Here is a 25,935-nt window from a genome sequence, read left to right as displayed (position 1 = left end):
AGACTGAGGGGACACCTCATTGTGGTTTTCAACATCCTCATGAGGGGCAACAGAGGGGCAGACACTGATCCCTCTGGCAACCAGTGACAGGAGCCGAGGGAATGGCATGGAGTTGTGTCAGGAGCGGTTTAGGTTGGGTATCAGGAAAAGTTCTCCACCTAGAGGGTGGCTGGGCACTGAAACAGGCTCCGCAGGGCAGTGCTCACAGCACCAACCCTGAGCTGAAGAAGCGTTCTCAGGTACATTGTGTGATTCTTGGGGTGTGCTGCGCACAGGAGCTGGTCTCGATGATCCTGGCGGGTGCCTCCCACCTGGGGATATCCTATGACTTGTGAATCCCCGTCCCCTCCCCCCGTCCGCTCAGGCCCCGCAGCTCCTCGGAGACGCTGGGGGGGAGCCGCGGTAGCAGCGGCGCGAGGCGCCCGCCCCGCGCAGGCCGCGCCCGCTGGGCCATAGAGCGCCGCCGCCGCAGAGCGCCCGGGCGGGCCGAGCGGCGCTGGCGCCCCCGCGGCCGGGCGGTGCCAGGCCGTGCTGGGCCAGGCCGTGCGGAGCGGGAGGCGGGCCCAGCCCTGCGGGAAGGCGGTGCCCGCCACAGCCCAGCGCCGCCGGGGCTGCGCGGCCTCGGGACCGCCTCACCGGAGCCGGGCCGGGCCGGGCCGCCGGCAGGGCGGGTGAGCGAGGCCGCGGCCGTGGCGGGGCGGAGAGGCGGTGGACGGGCCGCCGGGGAGGCGGGGAATATCGGTGCGGGCGGGCCCGCGCAGGGAGCGGCGGCGCAGGCGGGCGGTTCATGCGCGCTCCCCGGCCCGCTGCTGCCGTGGCCGCCCGGTGCCGGGGGTCCCTGCGGCGGCTCCTCTGCCCCTGGGGCTGGGACGGGCACCGCATTTCGCCGAGCACCCGGCCTGTGGTGTGACTCCTGCCTGGGGAGCTGGGGCTGGGCCGGGCGCTGCCGGAGGCGGTGTGGGTTTGGGCACAGGGCACTGGAATCCGTTGACCAGTGGGTCTCTCGCTCTTTTTGCTTTCCAGATCCCCTGGGATAGTGCAAACGCCCCTTGTGACACAGAAACCTCTCCAGATGGCCCAGGAGGCTTTAGCATCTTGGTGTGTCTTATGAGGCACATTATCTCGTATCTCCCTGCCACCAGTAAGTATTGCCCAGCAGCGTGTGCGGTTCTGAGCACAGCGAACATCCAGTGTTCATTTTCCTGGAAGTGGTGGCTGCTTAACAGGACTGAGGTTGATTATAGAGGAGAGGCTGGGTAGATGGTGGAGAAGTTGCATTAGAAGTATCTTGAGTGCTCTCCTGTGAGGCAGGATTCAGTGTACTTAAATTTATCCCTGACAGACATTTCCTTAATTGGCTCTTACAGATTATGAAATTAATGGAGTGCCTTTCCCTCCTCTCCAAGGTAACCTGCTTCCATGCTTAGCTATCACTTATAGTCAGAATTTTTCCTTAGTAGCTGACCTAAATCTTTGTTGAAACTAAGCTGATTATTATCATGCACTGTCCAGAGTATACCAGGAGAACAGTGGATGGATGTTCTGTCATTGGGCTGGTGGATGTTCTCAAGTTTCGACTCACAGTCTTCTCCAGACAGAGAACCCACTTCCCGTGTTTCTCTGATCCCTGAGCTTTGTTAAGCATTTCCATCATCCTTGAGCTCAGAAGTAGGTGCAGTGGAGATACTGTTAGCAATGAGGAAGTGGGGTAATTATGTCCCTTGTGTATGGCATCCCTCTTAAAACATTCCAGAACTAACTATTCTTACTTGGCAACATTCTTACATTACTGAAATACTCAGTTTGTGATCCACTGTAAGCCAGATCTTTTTTTTGCTATACCTCTACCTAGGCAATTATTCCTGGAGAGGTATCCAAGTTGGTGGGTTTTTTCTTTACTAAGTATATTATTTTGCATTTGTATTAGGTTGAGAAGAAGCTACCTTGGCCATAAAAAACATAACTTTCTATACAATTTGAATCTTTGAAATCCACTCATGCAATCCTCTTCCTGCAAGTTTAGGGTGGTCCACAAATAATTAAAATACTGAGTGGTGCCAGGCCCTGCACATAAACTCTTCCAGTTTGACCGATTTTACTTTCTAAGAACCTTTCTTCTTGTTCTTCATGTTTCCTACTAAAACTGCAACTCATTCTGTGCCATGGCTTTGCATCTGAGCCTAATTGTATGAAGATCTTAAATTAGGAAACCATCAATTCCTTTGAACTGGCTTTTGTGCACAGAGTAGGGATTGCTCACACCTCAAAAACTAGAAATATGTGTAAAATCCTGGAGTTTTCCATAGTGTTGATGCCTTGTGTATGTCTTCTTTTAAATTCTTTTCTTGTTCATTTCCTCAGAAAAAATCTGCTTTCATGCTAACTTTCTTCAAAACTGAATTTTCTTTCTTAGAGAGCTTTCTGGGATAACCATCCAAATGCCTCATTCTCACACACTTAATACAGGATCAGATTTGTAGATAATACATTAATGCTTGGTTATACTTGTAAGGCATTACTTCATCTGACCACAAATGGTCCAGGAAGTTGAGAGTGAGCAGCAGCAGTATTTTGAGAATTGTTGATACTGAGGTAATTAGAAAATATTCTGAGAACAGCAACTTACTGATTAGAATGAAAGGACTGGTCTTGTGATGAAAATGCAGAAATTTGATGGTAAGTCTATAGAAATAGCAAAGTTTTTTTCTCTTAAAATTGCATTTCGTGGTGGAAACATCATAAACAAAATTATTGGGCTGGGAATTAAGCATAGGTGAACATTACGTGTATATTGACTTCACTGGAAGGAGAAGTCCAGCACTGGCAGGGTCATAAGCTAAATAATCATCCAGGTATTGTCCTCTATCCTCTGCAATAATTTATTTTTTCCTTCTCATTCTGTTCTGTGTAGATGTTTCACTTTAAAAGTCATGGAGCTGGGAAAGGCGAAGCTCCTGCGAACTGGCCTCAATGCCTTGCACCAGGCCGTTCACCCGGTGCTCGGGCTGGCCTGGACGGACGGGAAGCAGGTGATCCTGACTGCGCTGCAGCTGCAGAACGGAGAGCCCAAATTCGGTGACTCGAGCGTGGTGGGTCAGTTTGAACACGTGCACGGGCTGTACTGGGGCCCGTGTCCTGCTGAGGCCCCGGCCCTGCTGGCGGTGCAGCACAAAAAGCACGTCACCATTTGGCAGCTCTGCTTCAACGGTGCTGACAGAAACAAGCTCCTGGTTTCCCAGATCTGCGACATCAGCGAGCCGTACCCCGTGCTCCCCCAGGGCTGCGTGTGGCATCCCAGCAAGGAGGTCTTGGCTGTGCTGACCACCCGGGATGCCTCCGTCTTGCCCTCTGTCCACCTGAACAACTCCAGAATTAATGCGGACATCAAGGGCAGTGGGCTCATCCACTGCGCCTGTTGGACCAAGGAAGGAGATCGCTTGGTCGTTGGGGTGGGCAGTGCCCTCCATTCTTACATTTGGGATGATGCTCAGAAAACACTGAGCGCTTGCTCTTTTTGCCCAATCTTTGATGTGGGAGGCTACATCTGTGCCGTGGAAGCTACACAGAATTTACAAGTCGCTGTTGCCACTGAGCTCCCTCTGGACAAGATCTGTGGCTTAAATGCTGGTGTTGCCTTCGAAGTTCCATCAAGCGTTGAAACCGAGTCCTTCCCCTCACAGTCCAGCTTGTGTGGGGAGGAAGAGTATTCCTTGGATGGAGGGAAGAAGTCACTGGACTCTGAGAAGCCCTTGTCTGTGGTTACATCTCCCGTGGATCTAACTCACATACTTTCTAGCAAACAGGGTGTTGATTCCAGCCCTCTCCTTCACCTGAGGCCCAAGGACTACCTGACGGGAAGTGGCCAAGATTCCTCACACCTCATCTTGGTGACTTTTGAAAGAAAGGTTACCTCTACCAAAAAAGTGAGCATCCCAGGCATTCTGGTTCCTGATATAATGGCTTTTGACTCCAAAACTCAAACTGTCTCTGTTGCCTCCAATACTTGTAATGTTATTTTAGTCTATTCACTGACTTCATCCAATTTACCCAATATTCAACAAATTCAGCTAGAGAAAAGCGAGAAGCCAAAAGGTTTGTGCTTCTTGACCAAGAAATTGTTACTGATACTGGTTGGAAGACAAAAATTCTCTGACCCAGCTTTTCTTCCCTCTTCAAGATCAGACAAATACATGATCCGATTGATGATTAAGGAGCTAATATTTGAAATGGGTTCTTCAATGCCTGTGTCAGCTGACGGCAGCTCCAGTTTGAACCTTTCCAGTGTTCCTCATGATCCCTCTAGAGAGGTCCACCCTCTCAGCCGTGGGCTGCTGATACCAGATCGCTCTGCCCTCCAGTCTCCCACGAGCCGAAGGAAACTCATTGAAGAAATCAAGAGTCCTGTTTATGAACAAAACTTGGTGTTGAACATCAGCAACCTCAAAGACAAAAAGATTTCCATGAATTTTCCTCCAGCTGTCGAGACTCTGGATGCTGAGCCAGTTAATCGGAGTGTGGCACTATCTAACGCTTCGAACAAGCCAACGTCCCCAAAAAGGCAGCCTGAGGCAGCTTCCAAAATACCCAATTCTTACAAGAGTAACCTGTTCAGTGAAAAGGAGGCTAGTTACTTTTTGAAAAATGTGGAAAAATTGTCTGGTAACTTCACAGAATTGCAGCACCATCTCTGTGAATTAACTGAGCTGCTAAAATCTGGGAAGATAAATCTTCCAGTGTACCCATCTTCTCAGGAACCCTCTTTTATTAACATCACCTGCCAGGTAATTTTATTATTGGGCACCTTAATGGTGAAACCTGTTTATGTATGTTCTTTGTAATGCTCAAGTAACAGTCAGTAGGATTTCCATCCTGTTCCTGCAGGTGGAACTATGGTTATAAATCCCATAACTCTGCAGGCTTCCAGTGTTTTTAAAGCAGTGGGATACCCAAGAATGTGCAGCTCCCTGTCCCCACCTCACACTGGGCCAAGCCCCTCAGCTCTGCGCAGAGGCTGCTGGGACTCCAGAGGACCCACATGTGGCAGCTCAGTTGCAGAATTAAAGCCCTTTATGGAGTTCTAGGAAGGGAGTGCTTTTCCTAGGCAACTTCTAAATCTTGTATAGAAGTTTAGACAAATGAAGATTTCCATGTGTGGGAATTGGTATCAATCTCCTGCTGTCCTGTGAGGAAAACTAAAATAATGAAGACTGTAACAAAAGCAAATTGCTTTGTCTTTGAAACAGAAATGTTGCTAATTAGCATTGAGAGCACCATCCAAGGAGGAAAGACACCCTTAGGGACACAATAGATAATTCCATTAACATAGCTTAAAAATGGATTTAAAGTGAAATTTCATGTGAAAACCACTTTCTTTGGCTGAAAGATCTGCTCTTGCAAATCTCATGCTAGAAAGGGTAAATTCCCTGATTATCAAAACCTGGCACAGATCTACTAGGTGGCTTCCAGAATTCAGATTAATAAACCTTAGTCAATATTCAAAGTAATTTAAACTCATTTTCCTTTCAATTAGCTCTTACTTTTAAACTTTATTATTGAAAAAAATTACCAACTTTTGTAGCATTGAACTCTTAAGTTCTAGGTCATATTCCCTACTCTCTTCACTGTTTCCCATTGTAAACATTTAATAATTGTAATAACATACCTAGAAAATGCTTTGTTCTGCCCTACTGGGCATATTCTTCAAAGACTGTTTTTGGATTTAAGGCTTGGGGCAGTGATGGTCAGGGGTGGGACAAACGAGCCCTTCTGAGCTTGTTCCTCACCCCAGCATCCATGAGCAGGAGTTCTCACCTCTGAAGTTGGATCAGGGATGGGTGGGGGGACATGGGGGTGGAAAACCTGCAGCTTTACAAACTCCCTGGGGAAATGTCCCTCACAGATGGAAGGATGAGGATGAGCATTGTGGTGTGGATGAAGCTCGTGGTTTCTGCAGCAGCAGTGCATGATTTTCTCTCCTGTTCTGACATGCTGGATGAGCACTGTTCCTTGCTGCTGTCGCTCACCCATCAGCACTTTGAGAGCTGAGACTTTAAAGGATAAATCTTGCAAATGGGTCTGAATGTATGTAGCATTTGACTTTCTGTAAATGATGCCACTGAAGACACATCTGTGATCCTGTTTTGGTTAATGCCATTTTAACTATACATCAAGTAGCTAATGACTGTTCCTTGCATTTGCAGAAGCAGCTTTCCAAAAGTGATGCAGATGAAAGTCGGGCTGTTCTTCTCTGTGGTGGTAAACTCCGCCTAAATATCGTCCAGCAGCTATTCAACCTCTCCCTTGTAGAAATGCAGCACGGTATGTTGGGATCATCCAAGAGTACAAACACTTCAAACACATTGCCACAGAAGCTGTGGCTGCCCCGTCCTTGAAAGTGTCCCAAGGCCAGGCTGGATGGAGTTTGGAGCACCCTGGTCTAGTGGGAGGTGTCCCTGCCCATGGCAGGGGGATGGAATTGGATGAGCTTTAAGGTCCCTTCCTACCCAAACCATTCTGTGATTCTTCATGACATTCTTAGGGAGCAACAGCAGTATGCATATTCCATCCAGAGAAAAACCCAAGGAATAAATAATGAAAGATTAGTAAAATTTTGCCTTTTTTTTTTTTTTTATAATGTAAAAATTCTTCTCTGAATCTTCTTTTACTGAGAAGAATCTTTACATTATAAAAAAAAAAAAGAAGAGCAGAACTACATATTGATGCCCCCTTATCAAGTAACTAGTTATACAGGAAAGTTACTTTCAGACAGTGTTTTACTTCTTGTCATCTGTTCTAAAGAGAGAAGTCTGAGTAACAAGGAGGGTGGGGTTGACTGGTGGTTTTGGGAGAACAGCGTTCTATATTTGAACCTGTAGCTCCAGTATCTAGTCTGCTTTAGGAAATCCTGTAGCACAGAAGCAGCTCTGTACACTTCAGCAGAGCATTTCACATCAGCTTTTTCTGTGAAGAAAACTGCCTCTCTTACTGCTGTATCTCCTCTGCTGTTACCAGTTCATGCCATGCCCATCCCATGTGTCTGTGTGTGTGTCAGTTCTGAGTATCACACTCTGGGCAAAGGTAGAAAACACACTTTGGGATATGATCCCTCACTAGTACAGGTATTCCCTGTGCTGTATTCCATCTAGTTGCCCCCTGTATCTGCTTTCTGCCTGCTTGCAGATCACTGAGCAACCATCCCAAAGCCTATGGCTGCTGTTCTTGCCATTGTCCAAGCTTTAGTTCTCCTAATGAATTGTTGGTGGAATGTTTGTTTGAACTATACAGATGAAAAGTAGGAATAGTATTTTCAAATCCTGAGTTGTATTGATTGACTCAAGTCTGGTCCAAATTAAGCCAAAAGATTAGAGGGTTGTGTGCTTTTAAGCTACAATCTTTCTGTGACCTCACTTGTGATGTAAAGTTACATAATGTAAATTTACAAACAGCTGGAAATGCTTCTCTGAATTCCCTTACCCACCACGAGCTCTATTTTCTTGCTTCATCAGCTTAATGGATAAAAATAGAAAAATTTTCTGGTTTATCTGTATTGGTAGAAGTCAGGGTTTCAGATTCAGATTGTAAAACAAATGCTCATGATGAAGTCAAATAGCAAATGGACCAGAGATGTTGGATTTGTACAGTATTTTAAAGTATTTCTTCCTTGTACTTCTTGGAATTAAGTATAGTGAAATTATGTAATAAAAGCAGTTTCTAAGTTGTCTTTATTACATTAATTTGTCATTTAATTTACTAAATCTCTGCTTTTTATAGTATCTACACAGCTTTAGCACTGTGAAATAGCTTATCAATACCTAATTAAAACCAAGTGTGGATGCTTATGAATTCTGTTCAGACTTTCATTCCTCCTCATTTGAAGCATGCATTTATTGTTGTCTCATTTCCTAGTGGCAAAATCCATCATAGTTACCAAGTGTCCTTTATTTTTGAGATTGTACAACCTGTATCTTTTCTGTACAACCGGTATACTTTTTTTTTTTCTAGAAAGCTGTAAATATACAGAAGCATTTAATTCTAGAAGAAATTTATTTTTTACCTTAAACATACCCTAATTACACAAAAATTAATCAACAGCCATGTGCCTGTCTTCACAGGTTCCTCTTGGATCGTCCTCACAGCGGACAGCGAGGGCTTCATCCCATTAATGTTTACATCCACACAGGAGATCCTCATCAGAGATGCCAGTGCAAAAGGCTACAGTGCCTGCTCCTCCAAAACTTTGGACATCATCAGTTCCACACAGGGGTGTAGATCCACTTCTTCTGAAAGCCTGGACATTACCAGTTCTCTGGAAGTCTTCAGGGACTGCTCCTCCAAGACCTTGGACAGCAGCAGCCCTTCAGAGCAGCCCAGCAATTAAAATGTAGTTTTTGACAGTGGTTTTGCAATGCCTGTCTGATGATGGGAGGCTTTTATGTTTACTGTATGGGACTGCAAATTATCAACAGTCTCAAATCTCTGTACAATTTCTGTAATTTTTTTCGTTGCATTGTAAATTATTTATTTGATCTTGGAAACATTAACTTTTTTTTATACTGAGCAGTGTTTTTTAACTATGCCTCTTGCAGTACAGATGAGATTGAAAATGTGGATTCTTACAAGTTTCTGAGCTGAAGTTTCCATCTTGGTCTTTAATACATTGGTGTTTTTAGGTAATAGTAAACTTGGATAATAAAGAAATCCTTCAAAATGCTGCATTGTCCCGTTTCCTCTCTTCTGCTAAAGCCTGAAATATTACACTGGTGTTATTTAGGAGCAGTGCCTGCAGAAGTGTACCTGGGTTTGCACTGGTGTAAGCACCAGTGTAGGGTCATGGAGTTTGGTATAAAGTAGGATTATGTGGAACTTCCATATTGTGTGGAAGTGAGGTCCTTTTCCCCTCCTGTACCTGCCCATAACACCTCTCTGCTTCCATCTCTGTGGATTTGGGGAAGTGGTTGTCACATGTCTCATCCTTTGTGATGGGAACATCCAGTTAAAGTCTGACAGAAGAAAATGGTCTATGGGCTTTTGTAGTGAGAGAGAGAAAATGCAGAGGGGAAATTTAGAAAAAGTTTATGTAAGCACAAGTTTATGTAACATGGATTGCAGCACTGAAGAAAAGACTAATCCAAGATTGCTCCCCATAAAATCACAGCATGATAACATTAAGCAGTTTATCAGGCTTTCACAGTGGCACTTACTGTGTGAAAAGGCATCAAGCAACTAGATTATAGAATCGGTGCTGCTGTCTCAGGACTAAGATAATCTCTTATTTTTTCATTGCCTATTTGGAAATTTAGCCACTGTCAAAAGAAATCTGTCCACAAAAATACTGTATTAAACATGCAACGCTAGCAAAAGCTGCAGAGTGCACTCAGTGTTGGGTGGTGAAACTGCAAGTTACAGCTTTTGACAAACGGGAGGAGGGAACGAGGTGAAATAATTTGGCAGTTGTGGGCTCAATCCTTTACATAACAATCATCACTTCTCAGTAATTGTCATTGTTTAATTAGAAGGTGGACCATGATTACACCTGTCCTTACCAGAAAGTCACTGAATCCAGAGCCTCAGCATTGGCTGTGGGTTCAAAGCAGGCTGGATGCTGCGGACGGTCCATGTTTCTTCACAGCTGCCTGATAGTCCTTTTTCATACTTGTTCCTGGTTCCAACATCTCACTAACCCATGGGAGGAGATGGTTAGGGTTGAGCGCTCTTGGCTCTGCAGACCACCTTGACCTTGAATTTCTCATGCCTCAAATGCTGCTTCTGTAATTTTGTTACGCAGCCAAACAGTGTATAAAAACTAGCTGCTTATTTTGGAATTGTTACTATTTGTATTAGATTGACAAAAGACAGTGTCTCCCACCAGAAGTGTGCTCATCTCAGGTTGCACCAAACAGATCTGAGGAGTTCTTCCAGCTCCCCAGGTGACCACCAAGGACTTAGCTATGCACAGGACATTGCTGTGTGGGGTAACGGGAGCAGACACAGCAAGTGCAAGACACCTGCTAAAAGCTCTTAATAGTTTGGTCAACAGATTACACTGGTTCTTCATGGTGTGCTCTCTGCATGTGGACAAATACTGCATTTAAAATATAACCCTAGGAATACTGGAAGAATGAAATCCTTATGTTAAGAGACTTGCTTATTTCATGGAATCACAGTGTTCCGATTTGGCCAAATTTAGAAATGTATCCTCTGAGAGAAGGCAGGTCACAACCATCCCTCCCCCACCAGGTTCGGGAAAAAATAAATTTTCCTCGAAGGAAAGAGATAAAAACTATTTATTTAATAAACACACAGGAAAAAGATAATGATGCTGAATAATAAAACCTCTTGATCTGCTGAGAGAAACCTGGGAAAATTTCAGAGTCCTTCCATAGATCTCTCTCGCCCCCTCCTTGGACCAAAGAGCGAGTTTATTTTGGAAACACAAGGGAAGCCTTCGTGGGCTGCAGCCAGTTTGAACAGAAACTTCTCAGCCAATGTGAACCTGTTACATCATCACAGTGACAAGCCCTAGGCAGGCAAAAACATCCTCTAGGTAAAACAGATGAAATTCCATGATGATTCCATGTATATCAGCAAAAACAGGCTGGCAGGGGATGGGTGCTGGGCCTCCAGAGTGGAGCTTTATCAGTGAAGCTGAGCAAACGACCATCAGTTCCATGAGACCTGAGCAATCCTGCCTCACCATCTACAGCAGGGCACAGCAAAAGTGAGGACATACAGCTGAAGGGTGTAGCTGAAATTCATAGTCTCATCTAAGATCATTTGGGGTAAGAAATAGATCAGGAAATAAGGTTTAGTTCTGCTCCCACACTTTCAGAGCAAACACACATGTTTCCCTATCAGCCAGCAGTGCCGCTGCTCTCCAGCTGGGGTTAGAGGCTGCTGCTGTCTAACATCTCTAAGTGGTACTGAGGACCCAACCCCTCTGAAAAGTGCCACAGCTTAAAAGTGCCCTCTCTTTGTTCAGCTCTGTCGTGCCCGTTTGTGTCTTCAGAGACTGCAAATTCTCAGGTGCAACTTAGCAAAAAGTTTCCTTCTCTGCCTCGGGGACAGACAGATGCTGCCGCTTCATCTTTTGAGTGAAGCTTCTCAGTAAGTCAGCATCTGGTTTGTGCAGCAGGTTTGGTGCTTTGTGAAGTGAAAGCCACCTGATTTCATACTTTAAGCCTACAGCATACACACATTCTTGTAACCCTAATACTCAGCACTCTTGCTGAACATCTGAACTGTGGAATTGCAGAGAGTAAAGGTAAAAAAAACACACAGTGAAATTGCACGAAAACAAAATTCCCTCCTGCACCCACCAGTTGTATGAATCCAACTGACCTTCCTATCAATCAGTCTAGAAGTTTTCTTAAGGAAAAGGCTATTATAACATTTTGAGACTGTTTTTACGTAACTATGATATGAAATTTATCTGAGGTTTATGATTGACCACTAAACAGCTGTAGTCTCTTGTACGGGACTTTGAGCTAACTTGCCTTCTCTTCCTCATCTTAGAGCTGGACAACAGATACCAGGTCTGAAAGGACATGAGTTTCCCTGGTGGAAACTCCTCCTCTCAAGAAGCTTGATTTAATTCTGTGTTTTCTGTCTGCAGCCCAGAAAGGCAAGCAGAGAAGAAAGTGAACAAGTGATACTTGGAAACAAACTCTGAACCCAAAAGCAGTTTGCTTTAAGATGTTATCCACTTTGACTATTTTCCTTGGAATGCTGAAGGTGAATAAAGATGAGAGGATGCAGAAAGGATTGAATCAAGTAGCAATTCTTTTAAAGTGCAGGAGTGACTTAAGGAATTAGTACTCAGAACTTCAGAGCCCTTCCTGAAAATCCAGTGACCTGACACAGAAGATCTCAGCCTTCAGGGACTCCCCAGGGACAGATGTCCGAGGTAGTGTCCACCTGTTAACGTGGGGGACTTGACACAAGGGAACTAATCCAGCTAAGCCAAGGCTGGTCAGTGAGCTCAGGGGCAGGCAGGGGACTGTGAGGCAGGAGGGGAACTTGGAGGCACAGCTGGGGGCCCCCAGCACCCTCTTCATCAGTGCCTGGTGGGAACAGCAGCTCGGATATGGGGTTACCTGATCACCAAGCAGGAACTCTCAGGGAGGTGGGTAACCGTGGAAGGTTTCAGCAATATTGTTAGGCAGGAAAGAGGATCAAACTGGGAAGAAAAGACTGGGTTGATGGTTAGACTTGATGATCTTAAAGGTTTTTTGTAACTGTAGTGATTCCATGATTTTATGACTGGTGACCAGTTCAGCTACTGACTGCCAGTAACCAGCCCAGTGTGGAAGATTTGGGCTGCCCTTGCTATACTCAGCAAGGACAAGGAACTGGACATGGTTTGCATTACAGAGCACTAGCCAGTACACTTAACTCTGTCACCCTTCTCTTTTCTTCCCCTATTTGTTGGAATTGCCTGTGTGCAGGTGGGGAAGTGCTGTCCATTAGGCACCCAGCTGGTTTAATCCAATCTCCCATATTCTTATTACTGTATTTGGATATTACCTGAAGGAGAACCCCTGGAGACTGAACCTGGCCCCTGTTACTGTCAATCAGCAGGAAGGCAAGAGGTTTACATTAGATTAGCATTTGATCTGAATGGTTGTCAACATAAGAATTTGCTTCTTTCAGTCACATATTCTGAACTTAAGTCATTCAGTCACATGCCTGAATATAAGGCATAGACATCATTTAAAACTGACAAGGAGACATACAAATCTCATTCATTTTACTGCACCAACACTGAGCCCTAAGAAAAGAAAGTTACAAAAATAATCTTATCCTGCACTTAATCATCCATTCATTTGACTTACAAAAATACATCCATTTTCTCAACAAAATTACAACTCTGATAGTGAAATAAAATAATGAGATTTTCAAAATAGAAAAATAGTCTGCTTCACTTAATCTACAGAAGCGTTCTCTTTTCTTTTGGCAGTTCCCATTGCTGCTACCATATGCAAAGTGAGGACTGAGTACATTTCAGTGAGATAAAGATCACATTGTCTCTCTGGAGAAGAAAGAAAACAGTTTATAATCAACCAAGTTTACCTTCCAAGAGTCTGAATTCAGACTGGCTGTTACACAGTTTTAGAGGCAACTGCCACAACTGATCTAGAAATAATAGCTTAAGCCACATTCAAATGACTCCACTCAACCCCAGCCAGCAGTTTCTGCAGCCCTTTTATTGCTGGACTACGTATTCAGTTTATATAAACCGACACAGACTCATTGCCTTGTAGCTACAGCTTTGTAACAGCTGAAAACATAACCCATTAAAAAACGTTAACAGCCTTTACTGGGGATTCTGGTTATTTTTAAACATGACTATTCAGAAATACCCAAATATTACAGAATAAATCGAATGCCCTAAACTGTTCTCTGTGATGTTTTGGAGCTATGTAATATTGCTACATAACTTACCTACTTCCAAATGCAACAAATCTGCTATTTCAAATTCCATCAGACTCAAAATTGTAAACAGGCTTATGGTTTTTATAGTTGTAAATGCATATGCCTCAGGCATACCTATCTTGGTTTGTCCAAAAACCAAAACAAGAAAAAAACCAAAAAACCCCAACCTTAGATGGAAACTCAACAGAAATCTTAAATGCAGTTAACTTTTACCCACACACACTCAAAATATATCCTTAGAAGCTCCTCATGATTAAGTACTTTGCTAAATTAGGACAGTTCATAAGGCCTTTGACTTCAAACTTGCCTGACAAGGTTTCAGTACCAAACTTAATGAGACACTCCATGGTTGCATTGATTTTACTTCACAGTGCCCTTCAGCAAAAGCTTTCTCAGTTTCCAGTCCCAGCACTGTGAGCCACTTCCCAGATGGCCCTGAGCAAATTACAGGTGGCCACTTCCACTTTCTCCAGGTGCTCCCTGACAGCAGCAAGCTCATTCTCCAAAGGCACTTCTGGTACAGCAAAAAGGCACCTCTCACAGAGACACACAGTGAAGGCAGTGGGATGAAATTCCTGTCTTGTCTTGCGTTTTGCTAATTTCTTCAAGGTGAACAAACCACTTGGATTCCTCCCTCTTTCAGATTTATATACGTCCTCAGAACCCAATCATTTTAGCTTAAGCTTGGAGCCAGTTTCTGGAGGTCTCTGTACCTGCACTGATTACAGAAGCCAGGAATGAACAGGTCTGAACTGCAGTGCTCCAGAAGGTGCCTGAGGTTTGGTGTGTCTTTCATATAAAAACTGTGCTCAACAGTGTACATCTAGAAATGAGGGTCCAGTTGATGTATCTAAAGCACGATACCATCCCTAACTGAAAAAAAACACCATTTAAAAGGCAGGTGTAGCCTCATTATTACAAAATAGGTGCAAGCTGAGATTAATACCCATGCCATGGTGTTTCCTGAGGTAGAGAGCCTACACCATGTGAGAAATGGGTATCATGATTACTTAAAGGCCAAAATTTAAAGATATTTAAATTACATAATTTTGGGAAGGGACTACTGATTTTGTATATCCTATGGGGAGATGCTGATTTTGAAAATGTTTTCATTTTCTGACAGAGATCAGTTTATAGGTTTCAGAAGCAAGAAACATGGGTAGTGGGAAATGTGGGGTTGTATTTCTTACAGAGTCTATAAACTTAAATTACCTCAAAATCTCTTTCAAAAAAAATGGAAAAAAAAATCATCAGAACATGTCCGCACCAGTGATTTGCTTCATTTCAAAACAAAATAAATCCTAACTTCATATAGTATACTTCAGGTTCCCAAGTGCTTTCCAAACACAATAGTGTGCGATTTATAGGTAGAGATTGTGCTCAAAAGCCACCTCAGCCTCCAAGGGTGAAGTATATTGTGAGTTAATATTTGGGCGGTGCATCATGAATTGGACTCCATGACCTTGTGAGTCTTTTCCAATTCAGAACATTCAAAAATTCTCTGGTCACATTTACACTTTTTTTCCCCTTGACCTATAAATGCATAAAATCTCCCATGAACAAGATCACAGCTTCCCATTAATCGTTGGAAAACAAACAAAAAACCCCCAAGCCTTCAATAGCTTGCATTTCTGAATGTGTGTAATGTCTTTTTTAGCACAGTGCGTGGAGTTAGGTGTATATTTGCACAAAGGTGTCCTCTCTTGATTTCATTACTGACTATATCAGAATCATCCTTTGTCCTTTTTGATAAAACGCAAGCAGAAAAATGACCTGGGAAACTCTCACAGAGTTTTTTGGTGGGATGTAAGCCTGTATTTGGAAAGTTCAGAGCATTCAGACAGAGGTGTCCTTTTTGTGGCTGTCCAAGTTATCTGTGCTTTGATGGCTCCTCCTGTTAAAAGCAGAACAAATGATACATGAACACACTTCTGTCTTTCACTGCTGACTAATCAAGCTGAGCATGGCAGTCTCAAACAGCTGAGAACCTCCAGCAAGGTGTGGTTGTTCTGGACACTGAAGTTCCTGAACAGAGGGACCAGCCCCATTTTAGATTGTTTACCCTTTCTCCTCCAGTCTGCAGAGAGGCCTGTGTCATATCTGCCAACCCCACGCACATATCTTGGATATCTTAGGGCATGAATTGGTCCCAGACACTCATGCTTAGGTCTTAGAATGGATTCCTTAGCATAGAAATCAATTCCCAATTCCAGTAAATTGGGATAATAAAATCAAGACAGAGTAACAACCTATTTTTTTGGTATTTTACCCATCAGTCTGCCAGGAGTGTCCTTACGTATGTCAAGGACTCAAGACTTGACAGAAGTGAATGAATTTGAGCTAGACAAGATTTTCTTTGGAGAAGGAGAAAAAGGGAGGAAGGAGAGTGATAGTGTAATAGGAGAAAGAATAGCTCAAAGCTGATCTCTCTTTTTCTCCCACAGTCTTTTCTGCCTACGCCTCTAAATGGTTTGGATATTTCTTGTATTCCATAAACACCGAGAATGCAGTCAACAGTATAATTTTCTTCTGTATAAAAGTAAATTGTAACTATCCACATTTTCCCCAGAAATTTAATTTATGTAGAATATTCCTCATTTCTGGCCTGAAACAATGTACCACAATAGTGCTTTGTGAGCCACTCCAGAGAAAAAGTAAAATAGAGCAGCTGAAATTTCTGATAAATGGTCTTCTAAGCAGGTTGTACTGCACTACAAAAAAAGAGATACTGGAACATGTCATGGCACCATTCCATTAATAATTTGACTAAGAGCACATTGTTTTATTTTGTTGTAAGGAATATCTATATTCTTATTATAAAACAATAATTTTCCCATTATGATTAAGAGGTGCAGTGGTGGCATTGCTGCTGTTTTACTGCCAGTCCAAACCTACCTTAGCTCTTCAAGGGCAAGCTTTGTTTCTTTCCGACTTTCTTCAGTGATCGGGTAGAAAAGGAGTATAAATAAACCTAAAAGGATGAGGATAGCAGGGACTGCTCCAATGAGGAGTTTCAGAGTGAGGATCACATCATCTGACTGTCTGCATATCCCTGGCTTGTATCCAGTAAACCTAAACAAATGGAAACAAGTGGTGTGTGTATATCCAAAGCTAAAAGGCTGTTGTTCACCTGAAGGCTTCCTTCTCTCCCCCAACACTCTTCAAGACTTTTCTCCCATTTTCCCTAAACCTCTCTTTTTTCCTTCTTCCCACTACATTTCAAATAATGTTTTTCAAACCTCATTTTTGTGCTTGACTTCAGATAATTGCATTACCTCTGTATTTTCTTGTTATTATATGTAACATTAAAGTTAATTGTTGCTGTTGAAATTGGTCAAATTGCTTGCATACTTTTAAAGAAAGGATTGTGGAATCCCATGTAAGGAAATAAACTGATGCCCAGCAAGTTCCACCTGAACATGAGGCAGAACTTCTTTCCTGTGCAGTGACCGAGCACTGAACAGATTACCCAGAGAGGGTGTGGAGTCTCCCTCACTGGAGATATTCGAGAACCATCTGGACACAATCCTGTGCCATGTGCTCTGGGATGACCCTGCTTAAGCAAAGAAAGTTGGAACCAGATGAGCCACTGTGGTCCCTTCCAGCCCTACCCATTCTGTGATTCTGTGATTCTGTGATTCTGTGATTCTGTGATTCTGTGGTTCTGTGAAGTTAATCTCTTACATGTTTCCTATTAATATTCAGCAAACTATTCGAGCTCTGCTTTAAAAGCATGCAAGTAATTTGACCAATTTCAACAGCAATAATTAACTTTAATTTAAACACACACTTAAGCACTCGTCTCAAGATAGACAAATTTACTCAAGTGCTCCGAGTTAGGTACACACACTTCATTGATTCAGGGCTTCCATGCAGTCCCACAACTGTTGATATACTCAAATTCCTATTCCAAATTTGTGGAATGAGTTTTTCCTCTGAACATCCACCTAATGAAAGCTACAGCTCATTTGGCATCACTCTGTTTTCTGTGTTCTCCCACAAACATCTGCTTTGGCAAATTGCTGGGACCCAACTGGAATGCAATTGAAAAGGGGCTAATTGGGGAACAGTGAATTGTTTGAGGGTTTTAGCAATAAGCAGCTAAAATTCCTAAGCCCAAAATGTTCAGCCAAGCATTGCCTGTTATTTAGCAATTTCCGCTTAAGGCCCCAAAGCATAACATTCTGGTTACCAAAACCTAATCTGGAGTCAAGGGCTAGATTTCCCTTCTAAGTGTTTATTGTGTGCTGCAGCAGGGACAGGCACAGGCCCTTTCTGCCAGGTCTTGCACAAAGGTAGGGCAGGGGATGCCTGGCCACTTTCTCAATCTGGTCAGAACAGACAAGACAAAGTGGAAAGAGACCATAAACCATCTCCCAAAGTGACATGGTCTAGGTGATGGACAGAGCCGTGAGAAAGGCTGTTCCTGGCTCTGATCAGTATCCAGTTCCCTAAAACCGTGCAGGAATTGATCCATTTATGAAATGATCCTTTTATGCTGAAGAGGCTACTGGCACCCCTGAAAGCACTCAAATCCATGCAAAGACTTACAAGCTCATAGAGATAGTCCAGTCCAGATGCAGCAGGGAATGCACAAAGCAGATGTATCACCTGTGGGGAAACTTCATCTGCTGCACTTTCTTGTTTAGTTCTTTATTCATATAAGCCACAAAAATTTACATGAGTAATTGAAAAGAGGAAAATCTAAAGGAAAGTCAGGTTTTTCTGAACAGAAACATGTCAGGGCAGGTAACCTAATGCTCAGTTGTCTGGCCTAGATGGCAACAATCCTGTCTTTAGTAGTCAGCCATCTGGAGCTGCTGGCACTTTCAAGCTCAGGGCATGAAGGCAATTAACTCCACAGGGTAAAAGTGCTGTAACCTCAGAATGCTTTCAGAGTAGATCCACTAAGTGGAAACACAGTGTTACTTACTCCAGTCCTGATGCAGAAATTCCTAAGCCAATTCCTGCTGACATCTTGGTAAAAAAAACATAAGAAGAATAGAAAATGGTTTCATGTCCTTTTCCATGGGGATTCTGCAGGCGAAAGTTATCAACAACATCAGGCAGCATTGACCTAGAAGTGAGCCAGATAAAAGAAAAACTCAAGCCAAAATTTCTTTTCAAAGTCCAAACTTAATGAAATAGAGCACAGCCCTCCTCCATTTTTAAGCTGATTGATGTAGTCATGCACATGAAAGAATCCAGTTCAAAAGGTTCTACTGCTGGAAAGGAGGGCAAAAAATGTGTAAGAAAAGCGTGGCCACATATTAAAATGTAGAAAACCACAGAAAAGCCATCAAACACTTGAGAGGTGACAGAATTTCCTGGTCTGCCTGTCATTCCAATCAGAAGTTGTGATGTTAAAAAAAGAGCAACAAAAAACCCCACGTTTCTTAATATTTCAAGGGACTCTGAATCTCTGAATAGTTGCACTCTGAAATAACTCTTTTGACAAGGTAAAAACATTTTCAGAGACCAAATGAAACCTATTCTCTCTCTACTTCAAAGAGACTGAATTTGGTAATGGGGAATTAGAATGGAAGCTGCTCAAATGTCAATTGCGAATTGACTTTTTATTTCCAATATATATAATCATTTACAGTTGGAAAAAAAGGGCTTCTCAGCCTCTGTGCAGAAAAGCTTATGTAGTTTGACAACTTATTTCAAACTATGTATGCCATGATCTGTTGGAGTTTTCAGGGCATTCTACAAACAGATTATGAAAAACAGTGCCTTCAGCAATGGTCTTGCTTTCTGGTTAATGTGACCTCAATAATAATTATTTAATCTGAAGAGGAAATGTCCTGCCATGCTTATCTTTGAGTAGTTTTTCTGCACTTATTTTCAGTCCTCAAGTGCAAAGAACCTTAATTCTTGGTTTCTTTTAATAACCTAACAATAACCTCGTGTTATCTGATCTGTAACAGAGGACTGCTCAAACAGGGATACACAGAATCATGGAATGGTGTGACTTTCCATTTGAAGAGACTTTCAAAGATCATCTTATTCCAACCCCCCTGCCATGGGCAGGGAGACCTTCCACTAGACCAGGTTGCTCCAAGCCCCATCAAGCCTGACCTTGAACACTTCCAGGGATGGGATATCCACAGCTTCTCTGGGCAACCTGTGCCAGGGCCTCACCATCCTCACAGTAAAGAAATTCTTTCTAAAACATAATCTAAATCTATCATCTTTCAGTTTAAAGCCATTTCCCCCGTTGTATAACAACGTGCCCTTATAAAAAGTAAGGTTAGACATAGTTTCCCTTGTGTGTCCTCTGCTACATTCTTAATTGCTCATCATTAACTGATTTGCCTAACTTCATAATTCCTGAAGCAATGTTATCACACATTCTATAGTTACTTAGATTATTGATTAATTTACGTACTCTTATGTACAAAGAGCAACTACAGTTACAGTAGATGTAATCTGTTAACAACAGGGCAACCAAGCTCACATCATTGCAAATAGCATCCACTATAAAACCAAAAAAAGATTCTTGGAAGATGTGACTCTTGCCATATTCTTCCTCTTTCAGAGGCAAATTCCATGGAGTAGTACATACATTTAACGCAAAAATACATTAATTCCCCACCTCAAATGTAAAATTCTCCTACCATGGCAACAGAAGAGATGCTGCAATGCTCAGACCAGAGATGAAGGCCACGAAGTAAGCCAGGATCAGGTTTGGAATGGTCACTAACATGACTGCAAAAGGGATCATCCACTGAAGAAGAAAAGCATTATATCTGAGTTTCAGCATGCACTGCTCAACGCTATACAGATTGTTCCCTTCCAAATACAAAACTATGTTACAGAACAGTTCACACACAACAATGTCTCATACTTCAGTATTTTGGTGAAATAGCATTTCCAAAGAGCTCTGAGTCAGTCTGTACTTAACTATCCAGAACAATTGGAGAAACGTAGGACAAGTGGTAGTAGTGTTGTCTCTGTCAGCAGTATTAGGGCTACAACTGAACAAGTAAATTAAGCAGACCCAAGAGCCTATTTACCACTCTTGAAGCCAACACACAGACCCTGGCCACATTCATACTCCTAAACATTCATGGTCTCCAGAAGCCTTACGGCCATATAAATACTTTTTGTAAAGAGCCCTGAAGTGGTTGATTCCCAAACTGTGCCCAGGTAGAATAACAGAATGGTTTGGTTAGGATGGGACCTTTAAAGATCATCTCGTTCCAACCCCGCTGCCATGGGCAGGGACACCTTCCACTAGGCCAGCTTGCTCCTAGCCCCATCCAAGTGTTCAAGCCCTGGCCTTGAACACTTCCAGGGATGGGGCATCCACAGCTTCTCTGGGCAACCTCTGCCAGGGCCTCACCACCCTCACAGCAAAAAATTTCTTCCCAGAATCTAATCTAAACCTACCCTCTGCCAGGTTAAAGCCATTCCCCTTTGTCCTATCACTCCATGCCCCTGTAGGAAGTCCCTCTCCAGCTCTCTTGTGGCCCATTTAGGCACTGGAAGGGCCTCTAAGGTCTCCCCAGAGCCTTCTCTTCTCCAGGCTGAACAAACCTAGCTCTCTCAGCCTGTCTTCATAGGAGAGGTGCTCCAACCCTCTGATCATTTTTGTGGTCCTCGTTTGGACTCACTCCAGCAGGTCCACATCCTTCTGAGGTTGTAGGTCCCAGAGCTGGATGCAGCATGGCAGGAGGGTGCTCACAAAAGTGGAGCAGAGGGGCAGAATCACCTTCCTCAGCTGCTGCCCACGCTGCTTTTGAAGCGTTTAGTTTTGCAGGCTGCAAGTGCACATTGCTGCGTCATCTTGAGTGTCTTGTCAACCAACACCCCCGTTTCTTTCCCCTCAAGGCTGCTCTCAATCCATTCTCCACCCATCTTGTATTTGTGCTTGGGATTGCCCTGATCCAGGTGCAGGATCTTGCACTTGACCTTGATGAACTCCATGAGGTTCCCACAGTCCCACGTCTCAAGCCTGCGCAGGTCCCTCAGGATGGCCTCCCTTCCCTCCAGCGTGTCACCTGCAGCACACAGCTCAGTGTCACCAGCAAACCTGCTGAGGGTGCCTCAGTCCCACTGTCCATGTCATTGACAAAGATGTTAAAGAGAGCCAGTCCCAATACAGACCCCTGGAAATGACACTCCTCGCTGGTCTCCACTTGGACATTGAACCATTGACTACAACTCTTGGGGCGCCACCATCCAGCCAATTCCTTATCCACTGAGTGGTCCATCCACCAAATCCATGCCTCTCCAGCTTACAGACAACGATGTCATGCAGGACAGTATCAAATGCTTTGCACAAATCCCGGTAGACACTGTCAGTTGCTCTTCCTTTATCCATGAACACTGATAATTCTTGGGAGACTGCTAATCAGCTTGGGCAAAGATTTTTCTGCCAGTTGAGCAACAGAGATGAACAAATGTCAATTTCTATTTTAGGCCAGTGGAACTATTTAATTTACTATTAGAGACGATGCCTTAAAACATCCTCACACTGCATTTCAAGGGGAGTAGCAGGGCTTCAGTGGTCATTTTAAACTGTAAATATACCATTTCACAGATCACCTTCAGTCTTGAATGAGGAAGAATTTGCTTTCATTTCCAATGACTCCTTTAAAGCCATATACATACTCAGCAATAACTAAACCCAAAATTCAGGGTGTTTTACTCCACTCTACACAGCCGGATCCACTCAAGACATTGCATGCCAAGTCACAGAGGTTACCCTCAAAACCAAATTAATTTGGGATGCTTGGGATTTGTGTTCTGGCAGTAGTCATAGTCACTAGATTTCTTCAACTTCAACTTGAAGCAATGGGCTTACAGGATTGAAAATCCACTATTTTAAATGCTGATTGAATGCCTACTGCCCAGCTGTCCTATACCCATCATATGCTCCATCTCCCACGCCTGTGAACAGGCACAGCAGCACATGTAGAATCCTGAACCAGGGGCTTATCTACAGGGCTTTTTAATGATGGGGGATTAGTTTAACATTAAGTGTTTCAATCCTCTACATGTGCAGGTTGGGAGCTGAGGGTATGGGAAGAGCTTTCACAGAGAGTGATTCCCCTAAGCACTGCTATTTACAGTTCTGTATGATAAGTGATTCTGGGAGTCCTGGAGCCTAATCCATTATGTTTATATTTTAAATGCATTTCCCATCTAAAGCATTTGCTCCCAAGTTAAGGAGGCAGAAAATAACCTTTCCTGACTGCAAGTTCCCAGCACAGGCAGATAATCCTTGCATTAGCCCAGTGTTGTGGCAAAATCGTTATTTCACCACAAGAGAGCACTCCAGCAATACAAGATTTTATGTTGTCTATAAGCAATTTTATGACTGCCTTATGCTCCACATGGGGCACCCACTCAGAAACCAAAGCACTTAAACAAAATTCTAGATCAATAATAATAATCATTGTAACTGTAATTTCCTAGAGAAAGAGAAGCAGGGCCAGCAGGACTGAGGTTACAATGCCCTAAAGTCTTGCTCGCGCAGCGGCATCGCAGTCGTGGGGGCAGTGCTCCCACTGCAATAAGCAGCTAATGCAGCTCCTTCTTTCTTACTTGTAAAGCAAATACTCTGTTATTGGCATCTGCTCCCTCATCACAGGGCTGCTGCCCTCTGAGTTATAAACAATATCCTACAGTTATCCCATGCCTTCCATCCGTTCCCTGGCAGCACTGTGGAAGGTGACCCTGCTGGGATGCTGAAGGTGGTACTGGTCTGTGCAGCAGCACATTATGAAGGGCAAATCAGGAAAAGGTGCAGGGAGGATGTGAGTGGAAACAGGATGGGAGAGTGGAAACAGATTTGGGAAAGTGGAAACAGGGCTACAGAGCCCGGATTCATCCAAAGGCATCTCTCCATGCTGCACAGTGCTCATAGATGGCAAGTAAACAATTGCATATCTGTGAAGAGGTGTTTTTATTTTTACTAAATCCTCCAAAACCCACAGCCAGAAGGTATTATTGGCTAGGATGGAAGCTGGAGTTGTGGGAGAGAGCCGTCTTCTGCTTTTAGACACCTTGCCAAAACTATGAACCAAGAAGACACCACACTTCTAAAAATTTCTCATGACAACTTCACCTCCGGTCACCATCTGAGACTTATTGAATGTAAGTTCAATGCTTGCTCCATGAGGGCAGAGCAGACACCTAAATGAACACAGCATGTGGAAGCTGAAGGAAATAAATAGAAGAGAATAATTTCTAGCCTGTGCACCCACCTGGTTGTGGGAAGAATGCTATCAAGGATCCTACTTGGGAGCAGGGTAATTCCTGATAATTCCAAAAAGTCTTTAGATACTTAATCAGTAGTTAGACTTGTTGGCCACGTCTTGTGGAGGAATGGGTAAAAAAGGAGAAATATCAGTGGAAGAAAGCCAAGATTCTTGTTGCTTATCTACCAGCTTCTAACCTCTTTCAGGGTTCTCTTCAACATTAGAATCACCTTAACAGGAAAAATTAGTCTGGAGCACTGTGACTATTTCCTTCAGGAAACTGAATTTCCAATCACATGTTCACCCTGAAAACTGAGTGAGGTTTTAGAGAAGAAAAATTTGTTTTCTCCCCTGTCTCTTTCCCTTCCAGTAGACCATTCCCCAATGACAAACTCAGGAGCCTTAAATGATGTGCTTTTATTTCATACTGGGAGAGAACAGGTTAGTTGTACAGATCACACAAGGTGGTAGTACAGGAAGCTCCTGTGATGCATTGTCAGACACTAAATCCATCACTGAGCACACACTGAGTCCCCTGAGAAATGTCTACAAGGTGAAAGAGAGAGGTGGCTTTTTTTCAATCCATCCCCCACTTAGACCATAACAGTCAAGCAACTCAACTGTAAAATTAAGTTAAACCATGTTTACAGAGGTGCTGACAGGCTTTCCAGTCATGTAAAACTAAATTTGTAGAGCCAAGTTGGTTGAAGAAAGCATTTTTTGTAGCCAAGTAGACAGAGGAGGAGATTTCCTAAGGAGGAAATCTGCATTCTCAGGTCTAGTCAATGGGCCAATAGTGCTTTTGGCAATTTGCTTTGCTCAAGTGGTAAAAAGAAATAAGGATGGGGCTTGGATTCCAGATGCCTACTTCAAAAAACATAACAATTCAGCATATTTGGAACTTGGGTCTTAAAGTTACTTCTGATTCTCTGGAAGTCATTCCAACACAGCTTTTAATTTCAAAAATTATACCTGTTCAACGCTATTCAACAACTGTCACCAGACCTAAATTTTTCATCTTTGTTCAGATTTTGACATATAGCTTTGGGCTGGCTTTTTCAAATCCTCCTGCTTTGTTGTGCACAAGGCAATTTTTCTTTCCTCTTTCATAAGTAATTGAAGGTAAACAGGGGGAAAATGGTGAGGAACCAGCCTATACAATAACTCACCGAGGATGATGACAGAAAATTGCTGCTGTCTGCACTAAGTAAGGGACTTAAAATAATCCATCAGTGACAAGGGCAGGCTCACTGAGCTGGCTTTGCAGAGTTGTGTCACAGTTAAACTAGGCTTCTTTTCTCAGGTAGGTCACCTTTTCGTTACTTCACTAACAACTGTCCCTCCCTATTCAGAGGGATGGGGGTGCTCCTAGAGGAGGACGTGTAACAGAGTTTTGTTTCCTTGCCTGGGACCGAATTACCAATGCAAACACCTCAGCACCATATAACAAGGACAAAACAAGCCTTGTACAACAGATAACTTGTCAATGTGAGGCAACTCAGATCTGAATTTATAAAACTTCACTAAGGCTCAGTTCTGAGAGCAGTCAAATGAGGAGAGCTTGAGCAGATTCTTAAATAAACTGGGACCTCCCTATGGCATCAATTCATTTCTCAAAAGTTTCCCTTGGAAACTTGGAATCTGTCTGAAATTTGGTATAATGATTTAAAACAAACTCTGAAACTGAGCAAATTCACATAGATTGAGCTTGTAAGCACTTGAAAGAGCTCCTGAGTGGCTCCAGTTGTCAAATGAAATGAGCACAAGCAGAATTTTTTTTCTCAGAGGATTTGCTTACCGAAATCCCACATGCTGCACACTTCTTGCCAAATCTCTGCAGAAACTTCTGCCAGAAGGGAACGCTCACAGCTGCTGATACCTACAAGGGACAAAAACCCATATCTGTACTGTGCTTACTGCCACTGTCTTCTTCAGCTCTAGAGTTCACAGGCATCTTTTTGTCTAGTACATAAAGGCCTGAAAGGAAGGTGAACATGAAGATTACTGGTTTTCTTCATCCTTTGAGTGACTTTTTAAAATTCATTGTTAAGCTATACATGAGAGGGTTTTCCACAGTCAAATATCAGAAGACAGTGTCTTAAAATTTCCTTTCCTAATGCGAGCCACAGCAGTCAAAGCTGTGCTCAGTCATTGAGGTTCAGACATACTGCAAATAGTCACACTTTGTGCTAATGCCTTTTGCCACATTGCCTGAACCTGACAAATGATGAGTGAATTTAGCTCTACCCCATGGTACAGGAAGAAAGATGAAGTGCAAGATAAACTTATCCTA

General features: G+C 43.3%; 2 protein-coding genes across 3 annotated transcripts in view; one reads left to right on the top strand and one right to left on the bottom strand.

Moving 5' to 3' along the window:
• The first annotated feature begins 584 nt into the window (after window positions 1–584).
• On the top strand, window positions 585–8,710 carry LOC104685403 (WD repeat and coiled-coil-containing protein). 2 transcript variants are annotated; one of them, XM_039569883.1, is made up of 5 exons: window positions 585–671; window positions 1,024–1,141; window positions 2,912–4,781; window positions 6,201–6,318; window positions 8,112–8,710. In XM_039569883.1, the coding sequence occupies exons 3-5, from the start codon at window positions 2,931–2,933 to the stop codon at window positions 8,375–8,377; spliced, it is 2,235 nt and encodes a 744-aa protein (XP_039425817.1). In that variant the 5' UTR covers window positions 585–671; window positions 1,024–1,141; window positions 2,912–2,930; the 3' UTR covers window positions 8,378–8,710. The 2 variants fall into 2 exon arrangements, with proteins under 2 accessions (XP_039425817.1, XP_019137655.1); XM_019282110.3 differs by lacking the exons at window positions 585–671; window positions 1,024–1,141 and adding an exon at window positions 2,535–2,676.
• Window positions 8,711–16,322: 7,612 nt separating this feature from the next.
• MFSD2B (major facilitator superfamily domain containing 2B) overlaps window positions 16,323–25,935 on the bottom strand; it is a 58,577-nt gene continuing 48,964 nt past the window's right edge. The window contains exons 10-13 of the mRNA XM_039568411.1: window positions 25,441–25,521; window positions 20,052–20,161; window positions 18,365–18,508; window positions 16,323–16,503 (exon numbers count right to left, since the gene is read on the bottom strand). Of these exons, the coding sequence (XP_039424345.1) occupies window positions 16,323–16,503; window positions 18,365–18,508; window positions 20,052–20,161; window positions 25,441–25,521 (516 nt within the window). The remainder of the gene's footprint in view (window positions 16,504–18,364; window positions 18,509–20,051; window positions 20,162–25,440; window positions 25,522–25,935) is intronic.

The sequence above is a fragment of the Corvus cornix genome, chromosome 3 (genome assembly GCF_000738735.6).
Source record: "Corvus cornix cornix isolate S_Up_H32 chromosome 3, ASM73873v5, whole genome shotgun sequence".
In the NCBI taxonomy this organism is placed as follows: Eukaryota; Metazoa; Chordata; class Aves; order Passeriformes; family Corvidae; genus Corvus; species Corvus cornix.
This window is presented reverse-complemented; position numbering and strand designations above follow the sequence as displayed.

Bases quoted from the DNA above. Each gene is read 5' to 3' on its own strand.
- LOC104685403 (XM_039569883.1), top strand. From the start codon at position 2,931: ATGGAGCTGGGAAAGGCGAAGCTCCTGCGAACTGGCCTCAATGCCTTG. The intron at 4,782-6,200 runs GTAATTTTATTA...TTGCATTTGCAG, and splicing joins TTATTAACATCACCTGCCAG to AAGCAGCTTTCCAAAAGTGA. The intron at 6,319-8,111 runs GTATGTTGGGAT...CTGTCTTCACAG, and splicing joins CCTTGTAGAAATGCAGCACG to GTTCCTCTTGGATCGTCCTC.